Source organism: Schistocerca americana, chromosome 6, assembly GCF_021461395.2.
Source record: "Schistocerca americana isolate TAMUIC-IGC-003095 chromosome 6, iqSchAmer2.1, whole genome shotgun sequence".
Taxonomy (NCBI): domain Eukaryota; kingdom Metazoa; phylum Arthropoda; class Insecta; order Orthoptera; family Acrididae; genus Schistocerca; species Schistocerca americana.
This window is the reverse complement of record NC_060124.1, coordinates 141,756,839-141,778,768: the sequence shown is the minus strand read 5'-3', so window position 1 is coordinate 141,778,768 and position 21,930 is coordinate 141,756,839. Positions and strand designations below refer to the sequence as shown.

At 40.8% G+C, this 21,930-nt stretch overlaps 1 protein-coding gene across 1 annotated transcript in view; it reads right to left on the bottom strand.

The window, feature by feature from the left end:
* LOC124620012 (collagen alpha-1(IX) chain-like) overlaps positions 1-21,930 on the bottom strand; it is a 301,640-nt gene that overhangs the window by 155,294 nt on the left and 124,416 nt on the right. The window contains exon 4 of the mRNA XM_047146677.1: positions 21,048-21,264. Within this exon, the coding sequence (XP_047002633.1) occupies positions 21,048-21,264 (217 nt within the window). The remainder of the gene's footprint in view (positions 1-21,047; positions 21,265-21,930) is intronic.

The following is a 21,930-nucleotide window of genomic DNA, read 5'->3' as shown; positions in this document are numbered from 1 at the left end:
GCGTACGAGGGGGCCATCCTGGTGCCCATGGCTGTTCCCTTTAATTGTTGGTATGTCTGGCCCTCAAAAGTGAAGAAGTTGTGGGTCAGGATGAAGCTGGCTAAGGTGATGAGGAAAGAGGTTTTAGGTAGGGTGGCAGGTGATCGGCGTGAAAGGAAATGCTCCATCGCAGCGAGGCCCTGGACGTGCGGAATATTTGTGTATAAGGACGTGGCATCAATGGTTGCAAGGATGGTTTCCGGGGGTAACAGATTGGGTAAGGATTCCAGGCGTTCAAGGAAGTGGTTGGTGTCCTTGATGAAGGATGGGAGACTGCATGTAATGGGTTGAAGGTAGATCAACACCTTCAACCCATTACATGCAGTCTCCCATCCTTCATCAAGGACACCAACCACTTCCTTGAACGCCTGGAATCCTTACCCAATCTGTTACCCCCGGAAACCATCCTTGCAACCATTGATGCCACGTCCTTATACACAAATATTCCGCACGTCCAGGGCCTCGCTGCGATGGAGCATTTCCTTTCACGCCGATCACCTGCCACCCTACCTAAAACCTCTTTCCTCATCACCTTAGCCAGCTTCATCCTGACCCACAACTTCTTCACTTTTGAGGGCCAGACATACCAACAATTAAAGGGAACAGCCATGGGCACCAGGATGGCCCCCTCGTACGCCAACCTATTCATGGGTCGCTTAGAGGAAGCCTTCTTGGTTACCCAAGTCTGCCAACCCAAAGTTTGGTACAGATTTATTGATGACATCTTCATGATCTGGACTCACAGTGAAGAAGAACTCCAGAATTTCCTCTCCAACCTCAACTCCTTTGGTTCCATCAGTTTCACCTGGCCCTACTCCAAATCCCATGCCACTTTCCTTGACGTTGACCTCCACCTGTCCAATGGCCAACTTCACACGTCCGTCCACATCAAACCCACCAACAAGCAACAGTACCTCCATTATGACAGCTGCCACCCATTCCACATCAAACGGTCCCTTCCCTACAGCCTAGGTCTTCGTGGCAAACGAATCTGCTCCAGTCCGGAATCCCTGAATCATTACACCAACAACCTGAAAACAGCTTTCGCATCCCGCAACTACCCTCCCGACCTGGTACAGAAGCAAATAACCAGAGCCACTTCCTCGTCCCCTCAAACCCAGAATCCCCCACAGAAGCACCACAAAAGTGCCCCACTTGTGACAGGATACTTTCCGGGACTGGACCAGACTCTGAATGTGGCTCTCCAGCAGGGATACGACTTCCTCAAATCCTGCCCTGAAATGAGATCCATCCTTCATGAAATCCTCCCCACTCCACCAAGAGTGTCTTTCCGCCGTCCACCTAACCTTCGTAACCTGTTAGTTCATCCCTATGAAATCCCCAAACCACCTTCCCTACCCTCTGGCTCCTATCCTTGTAACCGCCCCCGATGCAAAACCTGTCCCATGCACCCTCCCACCACCACCTACTCCAGTCCTGTAACCCGGAAGGTGTACACGATCAGAGGCAGAGCCACGTGTGAAAGCACCCACGTGATTTACCAACTGACCTGCCTACACTGTGATGCATTCTATGTGGGAATGACCAGCAACAAACTGTCCATTCGCATGAATGGACACAGGCAGACAGTGTTTGTTGGTAATGAGGATCACCCTGTGGCTAAACATGCCTTGGTGCACAGCCAGCACATCTTGGCACAGTGTTACACCGTCCGGGTTATCTGGATACTCCCCACCAACACCAACCTATCCGAACTCCGGAGATGGGAACTTGCCCTTCAGTATATCCTCTCTTCTCGTCATCCGCCAGGCCTCAATCTCCGCTAATTTCAAGTTGCCGCCACTCATACCTCACCTGTCTTTCAACAACTTCTTTGCCTCTACACTTCTGCCTCGACTGACATCTCTGCCCAAACTCTTTGTCTTTAAATATGTCTGCTTGTGTCTGTATGTGTGGATGGATATGTGCGTGTGTGCTAGTGTATACCTGTCCTTTTTTCCCCCTAAGGTAAGTCTTTCCGCTCCCGGGATTGGAATGACTCCTTACCCTCTCCCTTAAAACCCACTTCCTTTCGTCTTCCCCTCTCCTTCCCTCTTTCCTGATGAGGCAACAGTTTGTTGCGAAAGCTTGAATTTTGTGTGTATGTTTGTGTTTGTTTGTGTATCTATCGACCTGCCAGCGCTTTTGTTCGGTAAGTCACCTCATCTTTGTTTTTATATATAACTGTAACATTAATTGGACTATGTACATAGTCATTTCAAGTGGTTTTCATATTTTTCACAGGTAAAGTATGAGTATTCACCAGAATGCTACAGTACGAATATTTTCCAGTTGACAGCTGAATGAAGTCAAAAAGCAAAATTGGCTTGGACAAGCCGAAAATTGTTTATTCAGTTCCAGTTATTATTTTTTATATTAAAACAGTCCCTGAGAATCTATTTTGCTGACTTTCTTGGTCTAATTTTCTATATATTATCATGTCGGTTATGACATGCTTGGTGATGGATGTTTTGTCACCAGGCATATGGCATCAGATGTGTGGCTTTTAGTGACAATACTGCAGTCTATGTGTTAACAGCTTTTCGGGACCTTGAGCATGAAGTATATGCATCCGGAAGTCTTGTTTAAAAAGTGCAGCCAAAATTCTAATGTCTGTCTGAGGAATTTTCCTTTAATGGAATGTTTTTGCCCAATAATTCAGTTAATGTCTGCTAATTACTTAACCTGATAAGTGCTGTGAGGCTAACACCAGCCACAGCAGAGCTGTCTGCCATGGCTGCTGGCAACTTTGCGACATTTAAGGGATAATATACAAAAGTGGGCTGTGCAAGAGGTTCAACCTAGTTTTCTTTGGTTAAAGCAATTAAAAGCAAACTTGTGAAGCATGTTAAAAATCACATACTCCTCACCATAATTTAAATGTTTACATTGAAATGGTTCGGACATGTGCATAATAGATGGAAATGTTATATTTTCTTGAAACCTTAAGAGCCTAACCTGTCAGTTGAATTAACATATGAGTAAACCCATCACAATAGCACTATGTTATGCACCAATTAGCTGTAGTTACAGGATAAGTAAACATGTACAGAAAACTTTTCATATAAATTTTATTATAAAGCTTGCAGAAGTTATAGAAAAGATGGACAAAAAGCTAAACTTGTGTAGGCATCATTGTAAATACATTTTTACTTTAAGAAAGCTGAATAGGATAATTATCTCAAGATGCCTTAAATTGCATGACATACAGGGTTATTACAAATGATTGAAGCGATTTCGCAGCTCTACAATAACTTTATTATTTGAGATATTTTCACAATGCTTTGCACACACATACAAAAACTCAAAAAGTTTTTTTAGGCATTCACAAATGTTCGATATGTGCCCCTTTAGTGATTCGGCAGACATCAAGCCGATAATCAAGTTCCTCCCACACTTGGCGCAGCATGTCCCCATCAATGAGTTCGAAAGCATTGTTGATGCGAGCTCGCAGTTCTGGCGCGTTTCTTGGTAGAGGAGGTTTAAACACTGAAACTTGCCCGCACGCGTTCAACCATTTCTTCGCTCACTGCAGGCCGACCCGTTGATTTCCCCTTACAGAGGCATCCAGAAGCTTTAAACTGCGCATACCATCGCCGAATGGAGTTAGCAGTTGGTGGATCTTTGTTGAACTTCGTCCTGAAGTGTCTTTGCACTGTTATGACTGACTGATGTGAGTGCATTTCAAGCACGGCATACGCTTTCTCGGCTCCTGTCGCCATTTTGTCTCACTGCGCTCTCGAGCGCTCTGGCGGCGGAAACCTGAAGTGCGGCTTCAGCCGAACAAAACTTTATGAGTTTTTCTACGTATCTGTAGTGTGTCATGACCATATGTCAATGAATGGAGCTACAGTGAATTTATGAAATCGCTTCAATCATTTGTAATAGCCCTGTATATAACCAATCAGGTATTTTCTGTTGGAGAAATAGCCTGGTTATTTAGAAATTTTTCATTGGTTCCTGTGAAAAACCTTGTATCAAACAGCTGTTTTTCTACGATCAATCCATTATTACACGCATGTAGTTTTGGTTACCCAATGGCAGCCATCTTAAGGCTTTATGCAAACCACCAGATAAACATGTCTACATAGTTGGTCTGCATTGTGCAGTCCCAGCAGTTTTTTTATTAGATTCTGTGAATGTCTCCTTCAGTTCCATGTGAATGCCTCTGACATAAAAGTATTATGATAATTTTATTAAATGCTTTCTTGCTGTGTTGACCTATATCAATGGTGACAAGAAAATTTTTACTGGATCGGGATTTGAACCCGTGTCTCCTGCTCTCAAGCCAGTTGCACTGACTACTTCACTACCCAGACACAGTGCCCATCATGACTATGTGGATTACCTCAGCAAGTCTCCCATCTGACCCAAAATTCCATATGTCACTACTACTGCAGTAGTACCCTCACTACAGCAGTCCATCTCACTCGCCGTATCCATGAGATACTCCTGCAAATGGCTCTGAGTGTATGAGTGCATCTGAACTGAAGAAAGTTCCCCAAAGCCAAGCTAGGCTATGTATTGATACAATTGTATGCATGGTGACTGTTCTTTCAGATGTCTGAAAGAATGGATACCCTGCATATAATTCTAGAAATATAACTAGTTGTCTTATGACTGAGGTGTCCACGTTAGTCTGAAGAAGTCTGTGAAATCTAGTAAAAAAACTGGTGGCACCTGCATAATGCAGACCAACTATGTGATATATTTATCTGGTGGTTTATGTATAGCCTTAATATTAATGGGATGCCGAAACTAGTTGCATATCGTAAAGGATTTATAAAAAGAAAAACCGCTGTTTGGTACAAGGTTTTTCACAAGAATTTGAAGCCAGCTGCAGTCCTATATCCCACCTCTGATGGATTCACAAAAAGAAGAAAAAATCATTGATTGCCCTACGAATTCCTCCAAAAATATTACCCATTACATGGAATGACTAGATGCTGCATTCAAAACAAGAATTTTGGAGACCTATGCAGGACCAATGCCTGGTAAGTGCTAGATAAAAATATGACCTCTTCCAACACCTCTTCATTTTCTACCTCGTTTTCATTTTCTTCTTCTTCACCTAACTCTGAATTACTGTCATGGCTGCTATATAATCTGGATAAAAGCCCGACTCGGCATTGTAGCTGGTTACTTTCTGTAGAAGAGGGAAAAAGGAAGGCAGAAGTCCTAAATTTTGCATTTAAGAACTTGTTCACACAGGGTGATCATACAGACAAACTTGATTTTGCCCATCACACAGACTGGTATGTGATTGATCTTGAACATAGCATCAGAGCTCACTCCCCAGTATTTACAAGAATTAGGTGACTTGTGTGCGCAGATGTGGTGCCAATTCCCTCCAGCGAACTATCAAGGCTTTGTTGATTCCGTGCAAAAATGCATCATCACTGTTATCTGTGCTGAAGATAGACATACCGGCTATTAGGTAGGTGGTCAAAATGTTCTGGTGAATCAATGTGTGTAACTGTACTTAGTCAAGGATAGACTGTAGCCATTCATTGAGTTGATCACTTATTTTCATTTCTTTATGAGAATATAACATCGTTTCAATCTATAGGAACAGGAAACAGTTCGTTAGAGAAATCCCACAAGCAGTATGGTGGGGTCAGTCTGGCCCCAAACTTACCTGCTCTAAACACAACCACTTGGTTTTACAGTTCAGAGTGCAAAGTATGCAGACCTACAGCACTACAATTTTACAAGCATTCAGTCCAAAGATAAACAAAATTCCCTGGCATCCATATTACCCCACCACACTGGTCATGAGTTAGATAGGCTACACCTGATGACTTGGCAGACATTTGTAAAAGAAAGAAATGAAGGTAGTTACCTGAGGTGATGGAAAAAAAGAGGCAAGTGAAAGTAAACAGTAAGTATCATTGAAGTAAAGATGCACTTGAAAATTGCATAAAGGAAGTAAATTTTGTGAATTAATTGGAATACATTTCAAAATCTTGCAGCGTACAGAAACAATTAACTTTCAGTTTATTTAAATAACATTACTATTTGCCTAAATAAACACTTGCATAATATTGTACATACATTTTCAATAAAAATGTTTTAGTTGCCAGCAGCTTTTCAAGAAGTAATGTATCTTACACAAATTCATCCCACCAAATACAGTAATAAATTGTAAAGTGAAAGAGTTAAAATGATTGTTTTGATAGTTTTCTGTAAAGTGATCGGAATAATGGTGTTAACCCATTCTACAGTAATTCTGGAAGTGCTTCTTAGTATTTCAGCAGGTTATATGATTCATGTTTTATGTACTTCTAAATTATTCATAATTTAAGTGAACACACTGAAAACAGAAAAAATATAATAATTCAATTAAAAATAAATAAAATAAATACAAGCCTAACCACTAGCAGGACCATGAAACAAAAAATAAAGATTGAATTTCCATGTACAATGTACAATTACATCTGTATAGGAAGTTACTTTTATTTTTTTAAATAAATGCAAAAGGAAATAGTGTATAAGGATTAAATAATTATGGGTAAAATCACCAGAAAATGTTAAGCAAACAACAGTATATGTTTTAGTCACTTTTGACGACTAATTAGTAATGCATTTCAGACATTTCCCATCACCAGAATATCTGTCCAGAAACATCACAAAATATGTATGACGTTAAGTGTACTTACATTCATAGGCAAATAAGTTAACATACCAGAAAAAAAAAACTTTACTTCAGAGTATCATCCCAGGTATTATCTATCAATCATAACTTTGTAGCTCTCAACTCACAGCATTCTGCCATCACATAATTAGCTGTTATAACATACCACTAACTGACTTGGTTGTAGAAGTGCTGAGTTCATTTGTCATATTTTGACAGATAATTAACAACAATCAATTGAAAAACCATAAAAACAGTACATCACGCTAAATGACTCTTTTATTCCTTTAGGAAAACTAATAATCACACTTGAGAGTACAAAGATCACATTGGAACAAAAGTACAGTTTTAATACAGGTGGTATGGGCAAGAGACGGAGGGAAAGGAAAGGACAAGGGGGATGTGGTGAAAGGCTTCCAAATTAATCTCAGCTTATGTAAATGAGAACCAGCAATCTGGTATTAATAAACTTAAAATAGGGAATAGAGACTTACTGTAAGCCTACTAGGTATTGTGCATACACATAATAAGCTGAAATAAGGTGAAATTTCTTTAAAGTGCATAAACAGGCTATTAAATTATTCCAGCACTTAGGTAAGAACACACAATATATTCCATATAATGTTATTCGAGCATGGAGAAGACATCAGCCTCTGTCAAACAGTAGTAAGTCACATATTTAGCTTTTTTTTTTGTTTTCATAGTTTAATTCTTAAGTTAGAAATGGTAGGATGGATAGGGTGTGTGTGTGTGTGTGTGTGTGTGTGTGTGTGTACACAAGAGGAGCTGGGTGCAGTTCATGATCAGCTGAAGGTGCTTTTAACTATGGTCACCTGTCTTCAGGCTGCTGCATTCAGGTGTAATGGTGGCGAAGAAACGGGTGCATTGCTTGGAACAGCTCAGGTATCATTTGTTTCACCATAGGCTCTGCTGTTGAGGCACCTTCTAGTGTATCTGATGTGGTGGGTCTGCCCTGACCATAGAGTGAGTGGCGGTCAGTAATACATTTGCATCACTTGAGCCAAAGGGTCAACGCTGAGACAGATCATTGGGACGGAGGAAGGGGGGGGGGGGGGGGGGCAAGGGATGGATTGCTCATGGTAAAGTGAGCATTCATGATCAAGGAAAGATGTAAGCAGAACACGGATTAAAGGGTCAGTGGAAGGAGGGTTGGGGCATGGAGGTGTACAAAATAAGAGAAGAGAGGAATATCTTTGTTTGATTGTGGAACTACACTCCAGAAAATACCCTCTATATGTGTTGATGGCTATCGATGTCAACACTAATAGGTAAATTTGGATATCATCTTATAATGATTGGTATTGGCAGTCATTTGGAGTAGTTTGGTGGTCTTTGTGATACTAGTCTGCCCTGTGATTTTGGAATCAGCTGAAGGCATTTTTCCTTCTACACTTGTTTTGATAATGTTTTTTATCCTCATGATTATTATTGAATTGTGTGTGTTTGCATATTCAGCAAGGCATTATATTTTTTATAATGTTTGAATTCTTTGCAGTATTAGGCATGTAATATATGTATTGACTATCTATGCAAATTCCCAGTTGGAAGTAAGTTTGCTATTAATTCAGATAGAACACTGCTGTATAAACTGGGATCATGTCTTATGACATGTAGTCCGTAATCTTGTCATAATGCTGTGACATAATCTCTTTTTGTTTTGTATTTATTATGACTCAAAACCACCCCCTGCCCCCTTGCCACCACCATTTAGTCACTATTTACTTTACTTATACCCGTGACCACACCTCCTCACCTTCCCATTCCTCTTGCACAATCCAACCCCCCCCCCCCCCCTCCCAAACAAACATTCTGTATATGAAATTAGGTCATATCTGTTGAAGAAATCATCAGCCAAGTCATGAGGACAAAGACAAAGCATGGCTTCCATTCTGTGGTGCAATGGGTAAGTTAGAGTGTAAACAGGCAAGGAATCAGAGGAGTATTTTTGTCACCAAGGAAAATTAAAGAAAGGTTGTGACCTGACAAATATACTCTCAGGCTCAGTGTACCAGGGATTTATATCATTCCTTGTGAGTATGGTATCAGCTATGTGGGACAGCCTATACAAACTACTGCCAATTGCTGTGTTGATCATCACCTCAAGCATGAAAAAAATGAAAATCAGTAGTTTTCGAGAACTGTTTAGTGAGTAAATGCAAGATAGCCTTTAAGCAGATGAGGATCTGGCCCATATTTCTAGCTGTTGTGTCTCTGTAATTACAGAAGCAGCTGAAATTAGACTGTATGATCACAACAATACACACACTGGCTATGTAATTATCAGTTTATTTATTTGCTATTTTCTAATACAAGAACAGACCACATGTTGCACATGAGGCAGTATATATGAATATAACACAATATTTTCACACAATTTCAAATTAATTAGTATAATTGAGCAATGCATGTAAGCATGCACTTCGGAAAGAAGAATTACAGAGAAAAACTTCACATAGTTCACCACCTATTACAAGTGACGGCACTGCAAGCTATGCTGGACAGCTTGCAAAAATGTGACCTATGGATGCAGAGGGTGTTGCTTTAGCATATGCTTTCTCCATGATGTAATTTAGCCAACTGCATTGTGTCCACTGGGCATAAGTGTGAACCTCATTAATTTTATGACAGTCAGTCTTGGCCCTTGACAATAGTGATGGAGGCAGTAATCAAATGCATAGGATTCTATTCAGATTTGATGTGGAATCTTATGAGAGAACTTTTTATCAACGTGAATAAGATTATTGTGTAAAAGTGATAGTTTGACATCTTACAGAAGCCTCCTCATTGTCCTTGAGTTTTACACTCTCATGTCAATATATTAACCCCCTAATTTCATTTGGTGCTAATAAGAAGTGTGAATTTAGGATTTTTTGTGAAATTAAATGCCATAATACTTGCATAGACTGTTTCTCTGCCTAAGATTCAGAACAGAAATTTACATTCTGATGCAAAATTAGAATTTTATCCATGATGGATGGTGCTGATCTCCATGACTGTTCCTTTATTTAACACCCTGTAGTCTAACAGGTTGCTGACAGGCATCAGACAGAAAACTGGAAACCCCAGATATTAAATAAATGTAACTACTTCTGAAACAGTGATTTACTGCTTTACTGCCATATGGAGTTCTACTCCACAGACAGCCACTGCCAATGGGTCTGAAGATGACCACATAAGTGGTTGAAACCAATGCCCACAAATAAATTCAAATTGTGATCGAGAATGATTTAAAGTAAATTATCCAAAATAAATGTAAAGTAAAAGAGTATCCCATTACCCTCCTCTCCTATAATTAATCATAATGTTTGGACTCAAGGATGCATGTACTGGATAACAGTAATGTTCATATTAGACAGACTGGGAATGAGGGGAGTGTCGCTCAGACCACAAGTTGAGAGAAACCCACCTGTATTGAACACTGATGCAATTCATTCTGGAGTATCACTTGAATTTTTGGGATCCCCACCAGGTCAGTTTAAGGAAGAAACCAAGCAGTTCAGAAGTGGGCTTCTAGATTTCTTACTGGTAGGCTCAATCAACATGCAAGTATTATGGAGATGCTTCATGAACTCAAATGTGAAAACCTTGGACAAACATGTTCTTTACATGGAACACTATTGAGAAAATTTAGAGAAATGTCATACAAGGCACCCATCACCACATACCGTATTGTAGCTAGCAGACTAGGCCCTTTGTTTATAATACAGAATACGGAAAAGAACTATGAGTGAATGTCTAATACATTAAAACATACGGCATCACTCTGAAACTATGTGATTTATTTCAAATGTTTTGTTACACATTTCACTGTAACTGATAAACTGTGATTACTAGTGACCTACATCTATAACAGTCTCACGATTTGGAGATGTGAGTATTGTCTAGACCTATTAATCTATCCTCATTCAGCATTGTTTATCACAATGCCATATGAACATAACCCGGATTCTGAAAAACTAGATAACGTACAGGTAGATGCAGTTCGTACGTAACACTGACATATAGTTCTTTGTTTACATAAAAACGACCAAAGTTGAAGCATAACACATACTTTGCCAGGAGCACATTATTGGGACCCCCCCCCCCCCCCCCCTGGAAATCTATGGACTTCTCTATGATGTTGTCTGAGGCCTAGGTTTGTTGAAGGGTGATAATTTCGTCAGTTGTGGAACGCGTGAAGTTTGAGTGCGGGATAATTGTTGTGGTTACTAAAGGACATATGGCATTGCCTAATATTTACGTTTGCGTTATATTTGAAGGTACCATATTTATCGCACTTCGGAATAAAACCTAAAAGAACAAGGTAAACTCGGAAAATATAGTTAATGAATAAGCATTCAAAAATATTTTGATACATATTATGAACAATATCATACATAAACTGCAGAAAATGAAAGGAATATGTATGTAACTTTTACATATATTTGGTCCGCTTTTCCGCATTTGCCACAGCTGCAACCGGGTTAGTCTGTCACCGCATTCGCGATTATTCGCATTCGAACCAGGTTTTTACATTTAATTCCCACAAGTTAAGGTCCATTGAATAATCTGGACTTATTTGACGTTCCAAACTGACAGCTGTGTGCAGATCTACATGTAATAGCTTTTTAAACAACAGGCGAGCGACGTCGCTAATGTCACCATACGGTACTGCTACACACGCTCTGTCTCCCTGATGACGTCATGAAACTCAGCCAATCAGCAGACCCAATTCCTTGGCGTCCCCTAGACGCAAGTGCACACTACAGGTTTTAATGAGGGAGTCTGCGAGTATCAAAATTTGTGATACACATGGCCGTATCTTTTGACTGCATTGACTTAGAAGCTTAACTTCTTTTACACCACCAACGGACCATAGACCTTGTTATTGACATAAATTTCAACTTGATACGGCTACACGTTCCTGAGATAAAGGCCTCTTAACAGACGAACGGACAAATAAAAATAACAAACAAACAAATTTTCTCACGTGACATAATTAAAAAATAACAATTCTCGGATTTTTTCCCTTTGCTTCTGCTGTGACACCTAGTTTCCGACCAAATTTTATGATTCCAAGTCAACGGGAAATGCGCTATAGGTTTCTACAAGTGAGTTTGCTAGTATCAAGATAAGTGACGTAAATAGTAGTATTTTTCGACTGCAATGACTTACGAACTTGAGTTTTTTATACCGCCAAGGGATCGCAGACCATAGTATATGACATAAATTTCAGCTCAATATGTCTACCTGATTCTGAGAAAAAGGGTTTTTAACAGTCGGACAGACAAGCAAACGGTTAACAAAGTTGTCCTACAAGGCAGGGGACTCCAAATTTTTCCTCTGACAGGACAATCTGAGAACATTGGTACTTAGACGTAGCACCGTGTTTATTTTGGAAGTTAATAGAATCCTAAAAAATGAGATATTAATTCAATTTTAAATCATAATTAAGAACAAAGAACAATTTTTAAAATAATAAAATAAATAATAAGAAAATCGCCATGTTATTAATAGCTTTTCGCCGAAGACTTATTTACTTCCGGCCGGCACCAGAGCTCTGTCGAAATCCTTCTAAAAGCGTTCCATTTTTACCAACTAAAGTACGGAATCCTAAAAAATAAAGGCAGTTTTTTTCAATGAAAGTTATTTTTGGAAAAGTAACGTACTTCCTCTACAAACTTACCCTCAGCCTTTATGCCATTGCTTCAAATCTTGACACCATTCCTAATTCTGTCCTCGAAGAAGCCTAGTGGCATTATGTGTACCCAATCTTGCACTTCTTCTACAACCTCGTCATCTCAAAAAACTTTCATTCGCCAGACTAAAAAGGTGAAAATCACTTGGAGCTAGACCAGGGCAGTACGATGGTAGCTGTAGCAACTCCAAAATCAAGATTTTGAATGCACTGGATTGTTTTCTCAGCTGGATGAGGGAGGTCATTATCATGTAGCAAAATTGCATCTATTGAATCTTCCCTCTCCGTTTCGATTTTGGGTGTCAGATCTCGCATTAGCTCTGAGTATCTGTCACTCATCACTGTCTGGCGTTTAGAAGTGTAATAAATCAGCCGTGACTTTTCATATCCCAAAATACTGTCATCAACTTTCCTACTCAAGCTTCGCTTTTGAAATTTTGCTTTATGAGAAGATGGATATTTCCACACAATGCCCTCCTGCTTACTCTGTGATTCCTAGTGATGGACCGATGTCTGATCGGCAGTTACTATACACAGCAGTATTGAGGCGACCCTGAGCTGACGGCAGAAATGCCAATTTTGCATATTTTTTGTCATCGCTCAAATGCGCCCGTTCGAGCGACACATGACAAGCACAGGGAAACCGACTGTCCAGTGAGATTTGATACAGGAACTACGGGGGCTAAATGCTTAGCACCGTGATCAGCAAAGAAAATTAAGGGTTTTGATGCGTTGGTGCATGTCGGAGTTTCATTCACGCTAGAATAACAAAAATGGAACAGTCTTATACGTGTCTTACTTACAGTGATCCTAGGCACTACATGCAGCCGATAACCAATGACAGAGAGTATATTATACTTCATTCTGTAGCTTATTGTTACATGAAGAGAGTGTAGCTAGAGAATGCTTACCGATACTTCGGAAACCTTAATTTGTCAGCAGATAGTGAAAACCAAAATTTGTGAGCAGCAGAGGTGCTAACTTAAGGGGCAAGTAAATTACATACTGATCAAATGGGTTCAAATGGCTCTGAGCACTATGGGACTTAACATCTAAGGTCATCAGTCCCCTAGAACTTAGAACTACTTAAACCTAACTAACCTAAGGCCATCACACACATCCATGCCCGAGGCAGGATTCGAACCTGCGACCGTAGCGGTCACGAGGTTCCTGACTGAAGCGCCTAGAACCGCACGACCACTTACATACTGTACCCCAATCATATTTTTTGTTTGCTTCCTAAATCGTCGCGGCTGGCTGTAGTTCTTTTCTGGGAAAATATGGCAAAAATCTGAGACCCTCAGTGAAGTAGCACTGCTTCTGCAGCCACTCGCCGACTTTTGAGATCGTGCAATACCTTAGCGGAACAGCAGTAAGCATTCCATTGACGAACAGGAGTGAGTTCAGTACCGCGGCAGCTGTGTGAACAGAGAGCACTCTTGCCACGTTTTAGCGATAGGCTTCTGTCACTTCCACTACAATTACGTGCGACCACAGTCTAACACAACAGCCGCGACACTTGCGCCTCGATTTTGTTGTCTACTGCGTCAGCAGCGCGCCAAGCGGTCAGTAAGTTAAACTGTTGAGTTTGGCGCGATCGTGAAAGCGAAAGCGAGTAGTAGCTGTTTATTTTGGTTTATAGAATGGTTTTACAAATGGGAGCGTAGTGTAGTGCAATAAATTGCAGCAACAACAAGAAGAAGAGACCACATCAGTCTTTTTTTTTTTTTTTTTTTTTTTTTTTTTTTTTTAGATTTCCTGCGAACCCTGAGAAGTATAACCATCATGTTACTAAACTACACCGTCAGGATTCGCTTGCAAATTACATGTATATTCATGATTAACGTTTCGTTTTAGGAGTAGAAAATGGCTAGTGAATAGCAGACGAGATCTTATGAAAAAAGGCCCTGTTTACCTTTATAAGTTTTGTCCGCCACACGTCAAACAAAAAGGAGTTCATGAATGCAGACAATATTAAACTCGTTTGGAATGCAGTTAACCACATTCTTTGACATTCCAAATACGCTACATCAATTGTCGATGAAGAGCAGACTGCCACAAAGGTTCCACAATCCATCTAAAGCTGTAAAACACTCCTATGGCATAGAAGCAGCCAGTTCAACTCTCCATATATCAGTGCAAGATTCATCTGAATCGTGAACACCGACCTTCTTTGACGAGGAAGTGGTGTAAAATTAAGTGCAGTTATTCGTGTTTAGAAAAAGCGTGTGGAGTATCAGAATGTGCAGATCGCTAGACTTCGTGGAAAACTGTATGGGACAAGGAAAGTGTGTATGATTTTAAGTACAGACAGCAACAGAAACTTTATCAGAAGGCTCATGTGAAGAAGGGCAAACAAATTTTGAAGACTATAGGATCCCAATAAAAAAAAAAAAGATGCCCTTGACTTGTTGTTAAGTCAGATTAGAATGCCACTGAAGGAGAAACGTGCTGCAAGATGGAAAGACGAAAATAAGCTGTTTGCTCTTAATTTATTATACAGGGTGATTCAAAAAGAATACCACAACTTTAGGAATTTAAAACCCTGCAACGACAAAAGGCAGAGCTAAGCACTATCTGTCGGCGAATTAAGGGAGCTATAAAGTTTCATTTAGTTGTACATTTGTTCGCTTGAGGCGATGTTGACTAGGCGTCAGCGTCAGTTGATGCTAAGATGGCGACCGCTCAACAGAAAGCTTTTTGTGTTATTGAGTACGGCAGAAGTGAATCGACGACAGTTGTTCAGCGTCCATTTCGAACGAAGTATGGTGTTAAACCTCCTGATAGGTGGTGTATTAAACGTTGGTATAAACAGTTTACAGAGAATGGGTGTTTGTACAAAGGGAAAAGTTCTGGACGGCCGAGAACGAGTGATGAAAATGTAGCACGCATCCAGCAAGCATTTGTTCGCAGCCCAGGAAAATCGACTCGCAGAGCTAGCAGAGAGCTGCAAATTCCACAATCAACTGTATGGAGAGTCCTACGAAAAAGGTTAGTTATGAAACCTTATCGTCTGAAATTGGTTCAAGCACTGTCTGCAGCTGATAAGATTAAAAGAATCGATTTCTGTGATTTTATCCTTGCTCAAATGGAAACAGATGAATCTTTCGTTTCAAAGATTGTGTTTAGTGATGAAGCAACTTTCCACACTAACGGGAAAGTCAACCGTCACAATGTCTGTATATGGGGCACTGAGAATCCGCGGGAAACAACTCAGTATGAACGTGACTCGCCTAAGGTGAACGTTTTCTGTGCCATTTCAGCTAATAAAGTTTTTGGTCCCTTTTTCTTCGAAGATGCTACTGTAACTGGACTACAGTATCTGGAGATGTTAGAGAATTGGCTGTTCCCTCAGCTCGAACAAGAAGCACAACAATTCATATTTCAGCAGGATGGAGCGCCACCACATTGGCACTTATCTGTCCGTAAGTACCTGAACGTCAACTACCCGAGGCGATGGATCGGCCGCCAGGCACCCCTGACAGAGCACTTCATCACTGGCCTCCAAGAAGCCCTGATCTTACCCCCTGCGATTTTTTCTTATGGGGGTATGTTAAGGATATGGTGTTTCGGCCACCTCTCCCAGCCACCATTGATGATTTGAAACGAGAAATAACAGCAGCTATCCAAACTGTTACGCCTGATATGCTACAGAGAGTGTGGAACGAGTTGGAGTATCGGGTTGATATTGCTCGAGTGTCTGGAGGGGGCCATATTGAACATCTCTGAACTTGTTTCTGAGTGAAAAAAAACCTTTTTAAATACTCTTTGTAATGATGTATAACAGAAGGTTATATTATGTTTCTTTCATTAAATACACATTTTTAAAGTTGTGGTATTCTTTTTGAATCACCCTGTATTACAGCACCGAGGCATACAGGTTTTGTCAGGATGTTTTATGCTTCCATCAGTGTGCACATTACAGAGGTTGTGGAAGGCATACAGACAAAATGTGGGGTAAGTGACAATTTGTTCAACCTTTTAAAGCAGAAGGTACAACATTTCTCTTATACTGATACGTCATTGGATGATATGTCTCTAATGGCAAATTTAACATATGACAACACTCCTGACAGTGTTATTGGCTTTGAGTACTTGGAGTGTACAATCACAGTAAATCTCCCACTATTTGGCAGTTGCTTGTCCCACCTAGAATAATATAAAGATGAAAGTAGTACTTATGGCAACAGGCGACAACGTCTAAAACACAGTAGTGATTCTACACAACAGTACCTAATTACTTGACTGCAATCAAACATTGCAGAAGAAAGAAATCTAGTTAACATTTTCACCTAACTGATCTAACCGTTTCTGTTAATGCAGTAGAAGGAAATGGCGATCAAAAACTCTTTCAAACCCTGTTAAACTGAACCTTTTCTGAAACTAAGCTCTTCTTGGCGGCTGATAACTTTACAGTTTTTGAGTATTGGACCCCTTTCTGGACCAAGGTAAGTGATTTCAAGTATTTATGTAGACTGTTTTTATTCCTGGTATAGATATTGTGAAATGAGCTTTGTATTGGAGAAAGAGACGTATTACTTACAACAAACTCCATTAAAGAATAAATATACCAATTCTTTGAATAGGTTTTGGCACGCTGTTTTGAATTTACACCACAAATGAGTCTTATTACGCGCCTTTGCACCCTAAAAACTTTTTCTGTCTGTGGAGGTACTTCATATGATACTGTATGACATATGACATAACAGAGTAAAATGCGCCAGTTTTTTTTTTTTATGTATTTGTATCTCCATTGTAACTCATTCCGAGAAAATGCGATGTAGTTGAGCAGCTGAAATTTATTGCAACTAAATCTACCTTAAAATCTTGATCAAACGTCGATCGCCCTACTGGGAGCTAAACCGGAATCATACACTAATTTCCCAATACTGCTTCTGTTTGCTCACTTAAAGGCTCCAATATCAATTCACGATATGCGGTTCTTACTGCCGGATTTTCTCTTCCACAACCGATTTTTACTCCCATGTAAACGCACAACCGGTTTTGCACGTGCTGAATTGTCATATTACGTCTTGTTTTTAAAAATTGTCGGAAAATCTGGATTGAGTAACATTTTATGCCGTGAAGGTGAAGTGAAATATTTGACTGAGAATGAAGTTGTCTACCTCCGATATTTAACTGAAGAGAAACAGTCATTGTACTGACCAAATCGGAAACTGTAATAGCTGATTTGCAGCGGCAATTCGTGCAAAACAACAGATATTCGGAAGAGCTGCGATCTGTCGCATGGGTGATCGATCACTTTGTAGATCGCTCGTATGTGGGCACATTGCAGCGATTGGTCGCTGATCGCTTCTCGTATGAACGTCCCCGTGCAGTCTGATTGATGGCATGCGATTCGCGTATGCAGTATGGCTGCCTGGCTGGTTTGCAGTAATGTGTGGCACTATGGCTGCGATTCGTTTCTCTTGTTATTAAACGTGATCGTGCAGTTTTGTTTCATTCCGCTTTGCCCACGTTGAATAAGATCTGTAAAAACGAAAGGTATTAGCGCGAGAAAGATGTAGACAACCCACTTGGCGTCAGTGAGAAGTGTAATGTATTCTGTGAAATAAACTATAGTTCCCCAGAAAAGCGTTGCAGAAGAAGTTTAATAATTTATGATTCTTGTTTTTTTAAGTTTATTTTTTGCGAGTTTTAGTGGAATACAGAGATCAACTACAACTGCTGCTAAAAATTGCAGATCCTTTTCCATAGCGTAACTTTTCGACGTAACGGTGTTCGGTAATACTAGTGTTGCGCTCTACTGAAACTGTGGTTCGATAGTTTTGTTACACTACATAACTGACGTAGTAAATGGTAGGATTACCGGCAGTAATGACAGGGAAAGAAACATAAATGAATGTGTAAGACAGGAAATGGGAGCTGACGATTTCCCTTTCTTTTTTTATTCGTTTCGCACTTAGTTAGACCCACACATCATTCAGTGTTAGTCCATTATATATTTTATATCCTTACAAAATATAAATTGCATTTTATAAGTAATAAAAATTAGTTGATTGCATAACAGCTGCGCTTTTCTGTAGGTAACCAAAGCAATTAATTTAGATACAAGACAACGTAAATGCCCAAACATGAAAAATATATAATTATTGTTGCTATTTTGTACTCAATAAAACGGCATTATATATATATAATTTCAGTTTTACTGTAAATACTGTTTATTCTTAATAAGAGAAAAGAGGATAACTTTGTAGAACACAAAGGTTCCGTAGGTTACCTGGCCCTTATATATCCTCATTCAGTTTCTAGACAGTAGACCGCTTGCTGTCTTTTGGAGAATCTATAAGGGGCGTTCAAAAAAAAAAAAGAAACCAGTACCTGTATGTTAGAAGTATTGACCTTGGCTGTTGAGACACTTGTCCCACTGTGACACTAGGCGGTGAATAGCTGTCTCATAAAATTCCCGGGGCTGCAATGTTAATCAGAACCGCACGTACAGCTGGACGTCGTCATCCGAGGAAGTGCAGGAAATATTATGCTGACGTTCTTCTTTGACCAAGATGGTGCCCTTCTGATTCACTTGCAGAAGCACGGGACAGCAGTGAATGCCCAGCGTTACTCGCAAACCTTGACCATCAAGCGATCAAATCAAAACAACCAGGCAATCTCACCCGTGGGGTCATTCTGCTCCACGACAATGCAAAGCCTCATACGGCCAAGACAGTAGCGGCACTCCTGCAGAAATTCAAATGGGAGGTTCTCGGCCATCCTCCATACAGTCCAGACCTGTCTCCCTGTGATACGCCATTTTTGGTCCCCTTAAAAGGCTCTGAGGGGAAAACGATTCATCTCGGACGACGACGTCCAGCTGTTCGTACAGAACTGGTTAACATCGCAGCCCTGGGACTTTTATAAGACAACTATTCAACCCCTTGCGTCACAGTGGGACAGGTGTCTCAACAGCCAGGGTCAATACTTCTAACATACAGGTACTGGTTTCTGTAATTATGCCGGCCGCGGTGGCCGAGCGGTTCTAGGCGCTACAATCTGGAACCGCGCGACCGCTACGGTCGCAGGTTCGAATCCTGCCTCGGGCATGGATGTGTGTGATGTCCTTAGGTTAGTTAGGTTTAAGTAGTTCTAAGTTCTAGGGGACTGATGACCTCAGCATTTAAGTCCCATAGTGCTCAGAGCCATTCGAACCTTTTTTTTTTTTTTTTTGTCACCGGCTCGTTTCTTTTGAACGCCCCTTATAGTAAGACACTGAGCGCGTATGTAAAGAAAGCGATCGTTATGAGGTAACGCCAATTAGTATGCAACACACCCAACGTACAGGTAACGCAGGTACGACGTTAACTGACCAAAGCTACTAAGAAAACTATCGTAGTTTACATTTACTTATGGAAGTCTGCGGTAGTTTTACAACTCTACGTGTCGCGAGGTTTGAGGCGCCATATCACGGATTACGCGGCCCCTCCCGCCGGAGGCTCGAGTCCTCTCTTGGGCATGGGTGTGTGTTGTTCTTAGCGGAAGTTAGTTTAAGTAGTGTATAAGTCTAGGGACAGATGACCTCAGCAGTTTCGTCCCTTAGGAATTCTCTCTCTCTCTCTCTCTCTCTCTCTCACACACACACACACACACACACACACACACACACACACACACACACATACACAATTCTACGTAACACTAGCTGAAATTGCTTGGCAAATTTACAAATCTGTAACATAATGCAGTGCTTCAGCAACAGTAAATTGTTCAGACAATAAGGAATTCAGTCTTCAGCTGCAATGTAATTTTTTTTTTTTTTAGTTTACCTAGGTTTCGATGCCAATAATGGTATCTTCTTCAGAACCTGTAAATTAACCCATACGGACATATATTAAACACTGAAATATATGATCCATCTAATGATATCATAATAAGGAAATCGTGATACCTACAAAACTAAATTATTTTGAGGGTCAAATGTTGGCCATGTCACAGAATAAAACTAATACAGAGTAAAGACGCATATGTCTGCCAATACCATAAACAATAAGAAAAACGTAGACGGAGCTACGCCGGGCAAGGACTAAGGGTCACACGTAAGCAACAAGGAAACTAGGTTGCTTACGGGTGACCCTTATTCCTGGCCTGGCGTATGATTATGTGTCTTTACTCTGTATTAGTTTTATTCTGTGACATGAGCAAAGTTTGCCCCCTCAAAATAATTTAGTTTTGTAAGTATCACGATTTCCTTATTATGAAATCATTAGATTGATTATATATTTCAATGTTTAATATATGTCCGTACGGGTTAATTTACAGGTTCTGAAGAAATACCATTATTGGCATCTAAACCTAGGTAAACTAAAAAAGTTTTACCTTGCAACTGAAGGCTGAATTTCTTATTGTCTGGTTGGCAAATGGCGCATGTGTGGCGGCGTCGAGGCGATACTGTACGCAACGGATCGCAGCTATCGGTCGCTCGTGTATGCGCCTTTAACGCACAACAAGAACATTGAGGATAAGGCATGTCATTGTTGAGCCAGTGCTGTCACATAAAGCACAAGAAATGTCGCTTACTTACTGACTTACCCCCGTAATTTGCGTGTTGCAGACAATGAAAAGTAAAGTATGTAAGCTAGAACAGAATGTGGATGAAGGAAACGGAAATGCACAAGGCAAAAAAGAGGTCAACACATCTGTTCTATTGCAGGCGCTGCTTACCGGTGCGTTCCTGAAGACGAGCGTCTGCAGGCGGCCCTGTGCGTCGTTGATGGAGAACTCGATGGCCTCGCGCCGGGGGTTCAGCGTGACTGCCATTTGCGTCCGGCCCTGCGGGTCGGCGATGCGGATCACGTGCCACGCACCCTTGGTGAGTTTCCGCGTCCGGAACGTGCTGATGAACGAGAACTGCTCCGGCAGACCCAGCGGGAAGATGTCCCTGCAACATCCATACGCTCGCTTCTACTACGCTGTTGCTCCTAAGATAAACTAAGCAGTGCAGTTTCACGCAACAGTAGCTCTGTACGAAAGATATTGTGCGAGAAAAGTAAAGTTTTCTTAATCGACAGTCGGTTCTTAGTAGCAGTGGCGGCTGCTGTCTAAGAGCATGTAAACACCCATACTTTTGACACCTTGCGGATTTATTGGCTATTTTCCTTTGAATGCTGTGAAACGTAACACAGATGCGGTAATCTGAAATATACGGCACTACATCTACATCCATACCCCGCAAGCCACCTGACGGTGTGTGGCGGAGGGTACCTTGAGTATATATCGGTTCTCCCTTCTATTCCAGTCTCGTACTGTTCGTGGAAAGAAAGATTGTTGGTATAGTTGAGTGTGGGCCCTAATCTCTCTGATTTTATCCTCATGGTCTCTTCAAGAGATATACGTAGGAGGGCGCAATATACTGCTTGACTCCTCGGTGAAGGTATGTTCTCGAAATTTCAACAAAAGCCCGTACCGAGCTACTGAGCGGCTCTCTTGTAGAGTCTTCCACTGGAGATTTCTATCATCTCTGTAACACTTTCGCGATTACTAAATGATCCTGTAACGAAGCGCGCTGCTCTCCATTGGATCTTCTCTACCTCTTCTATCAGCCCTA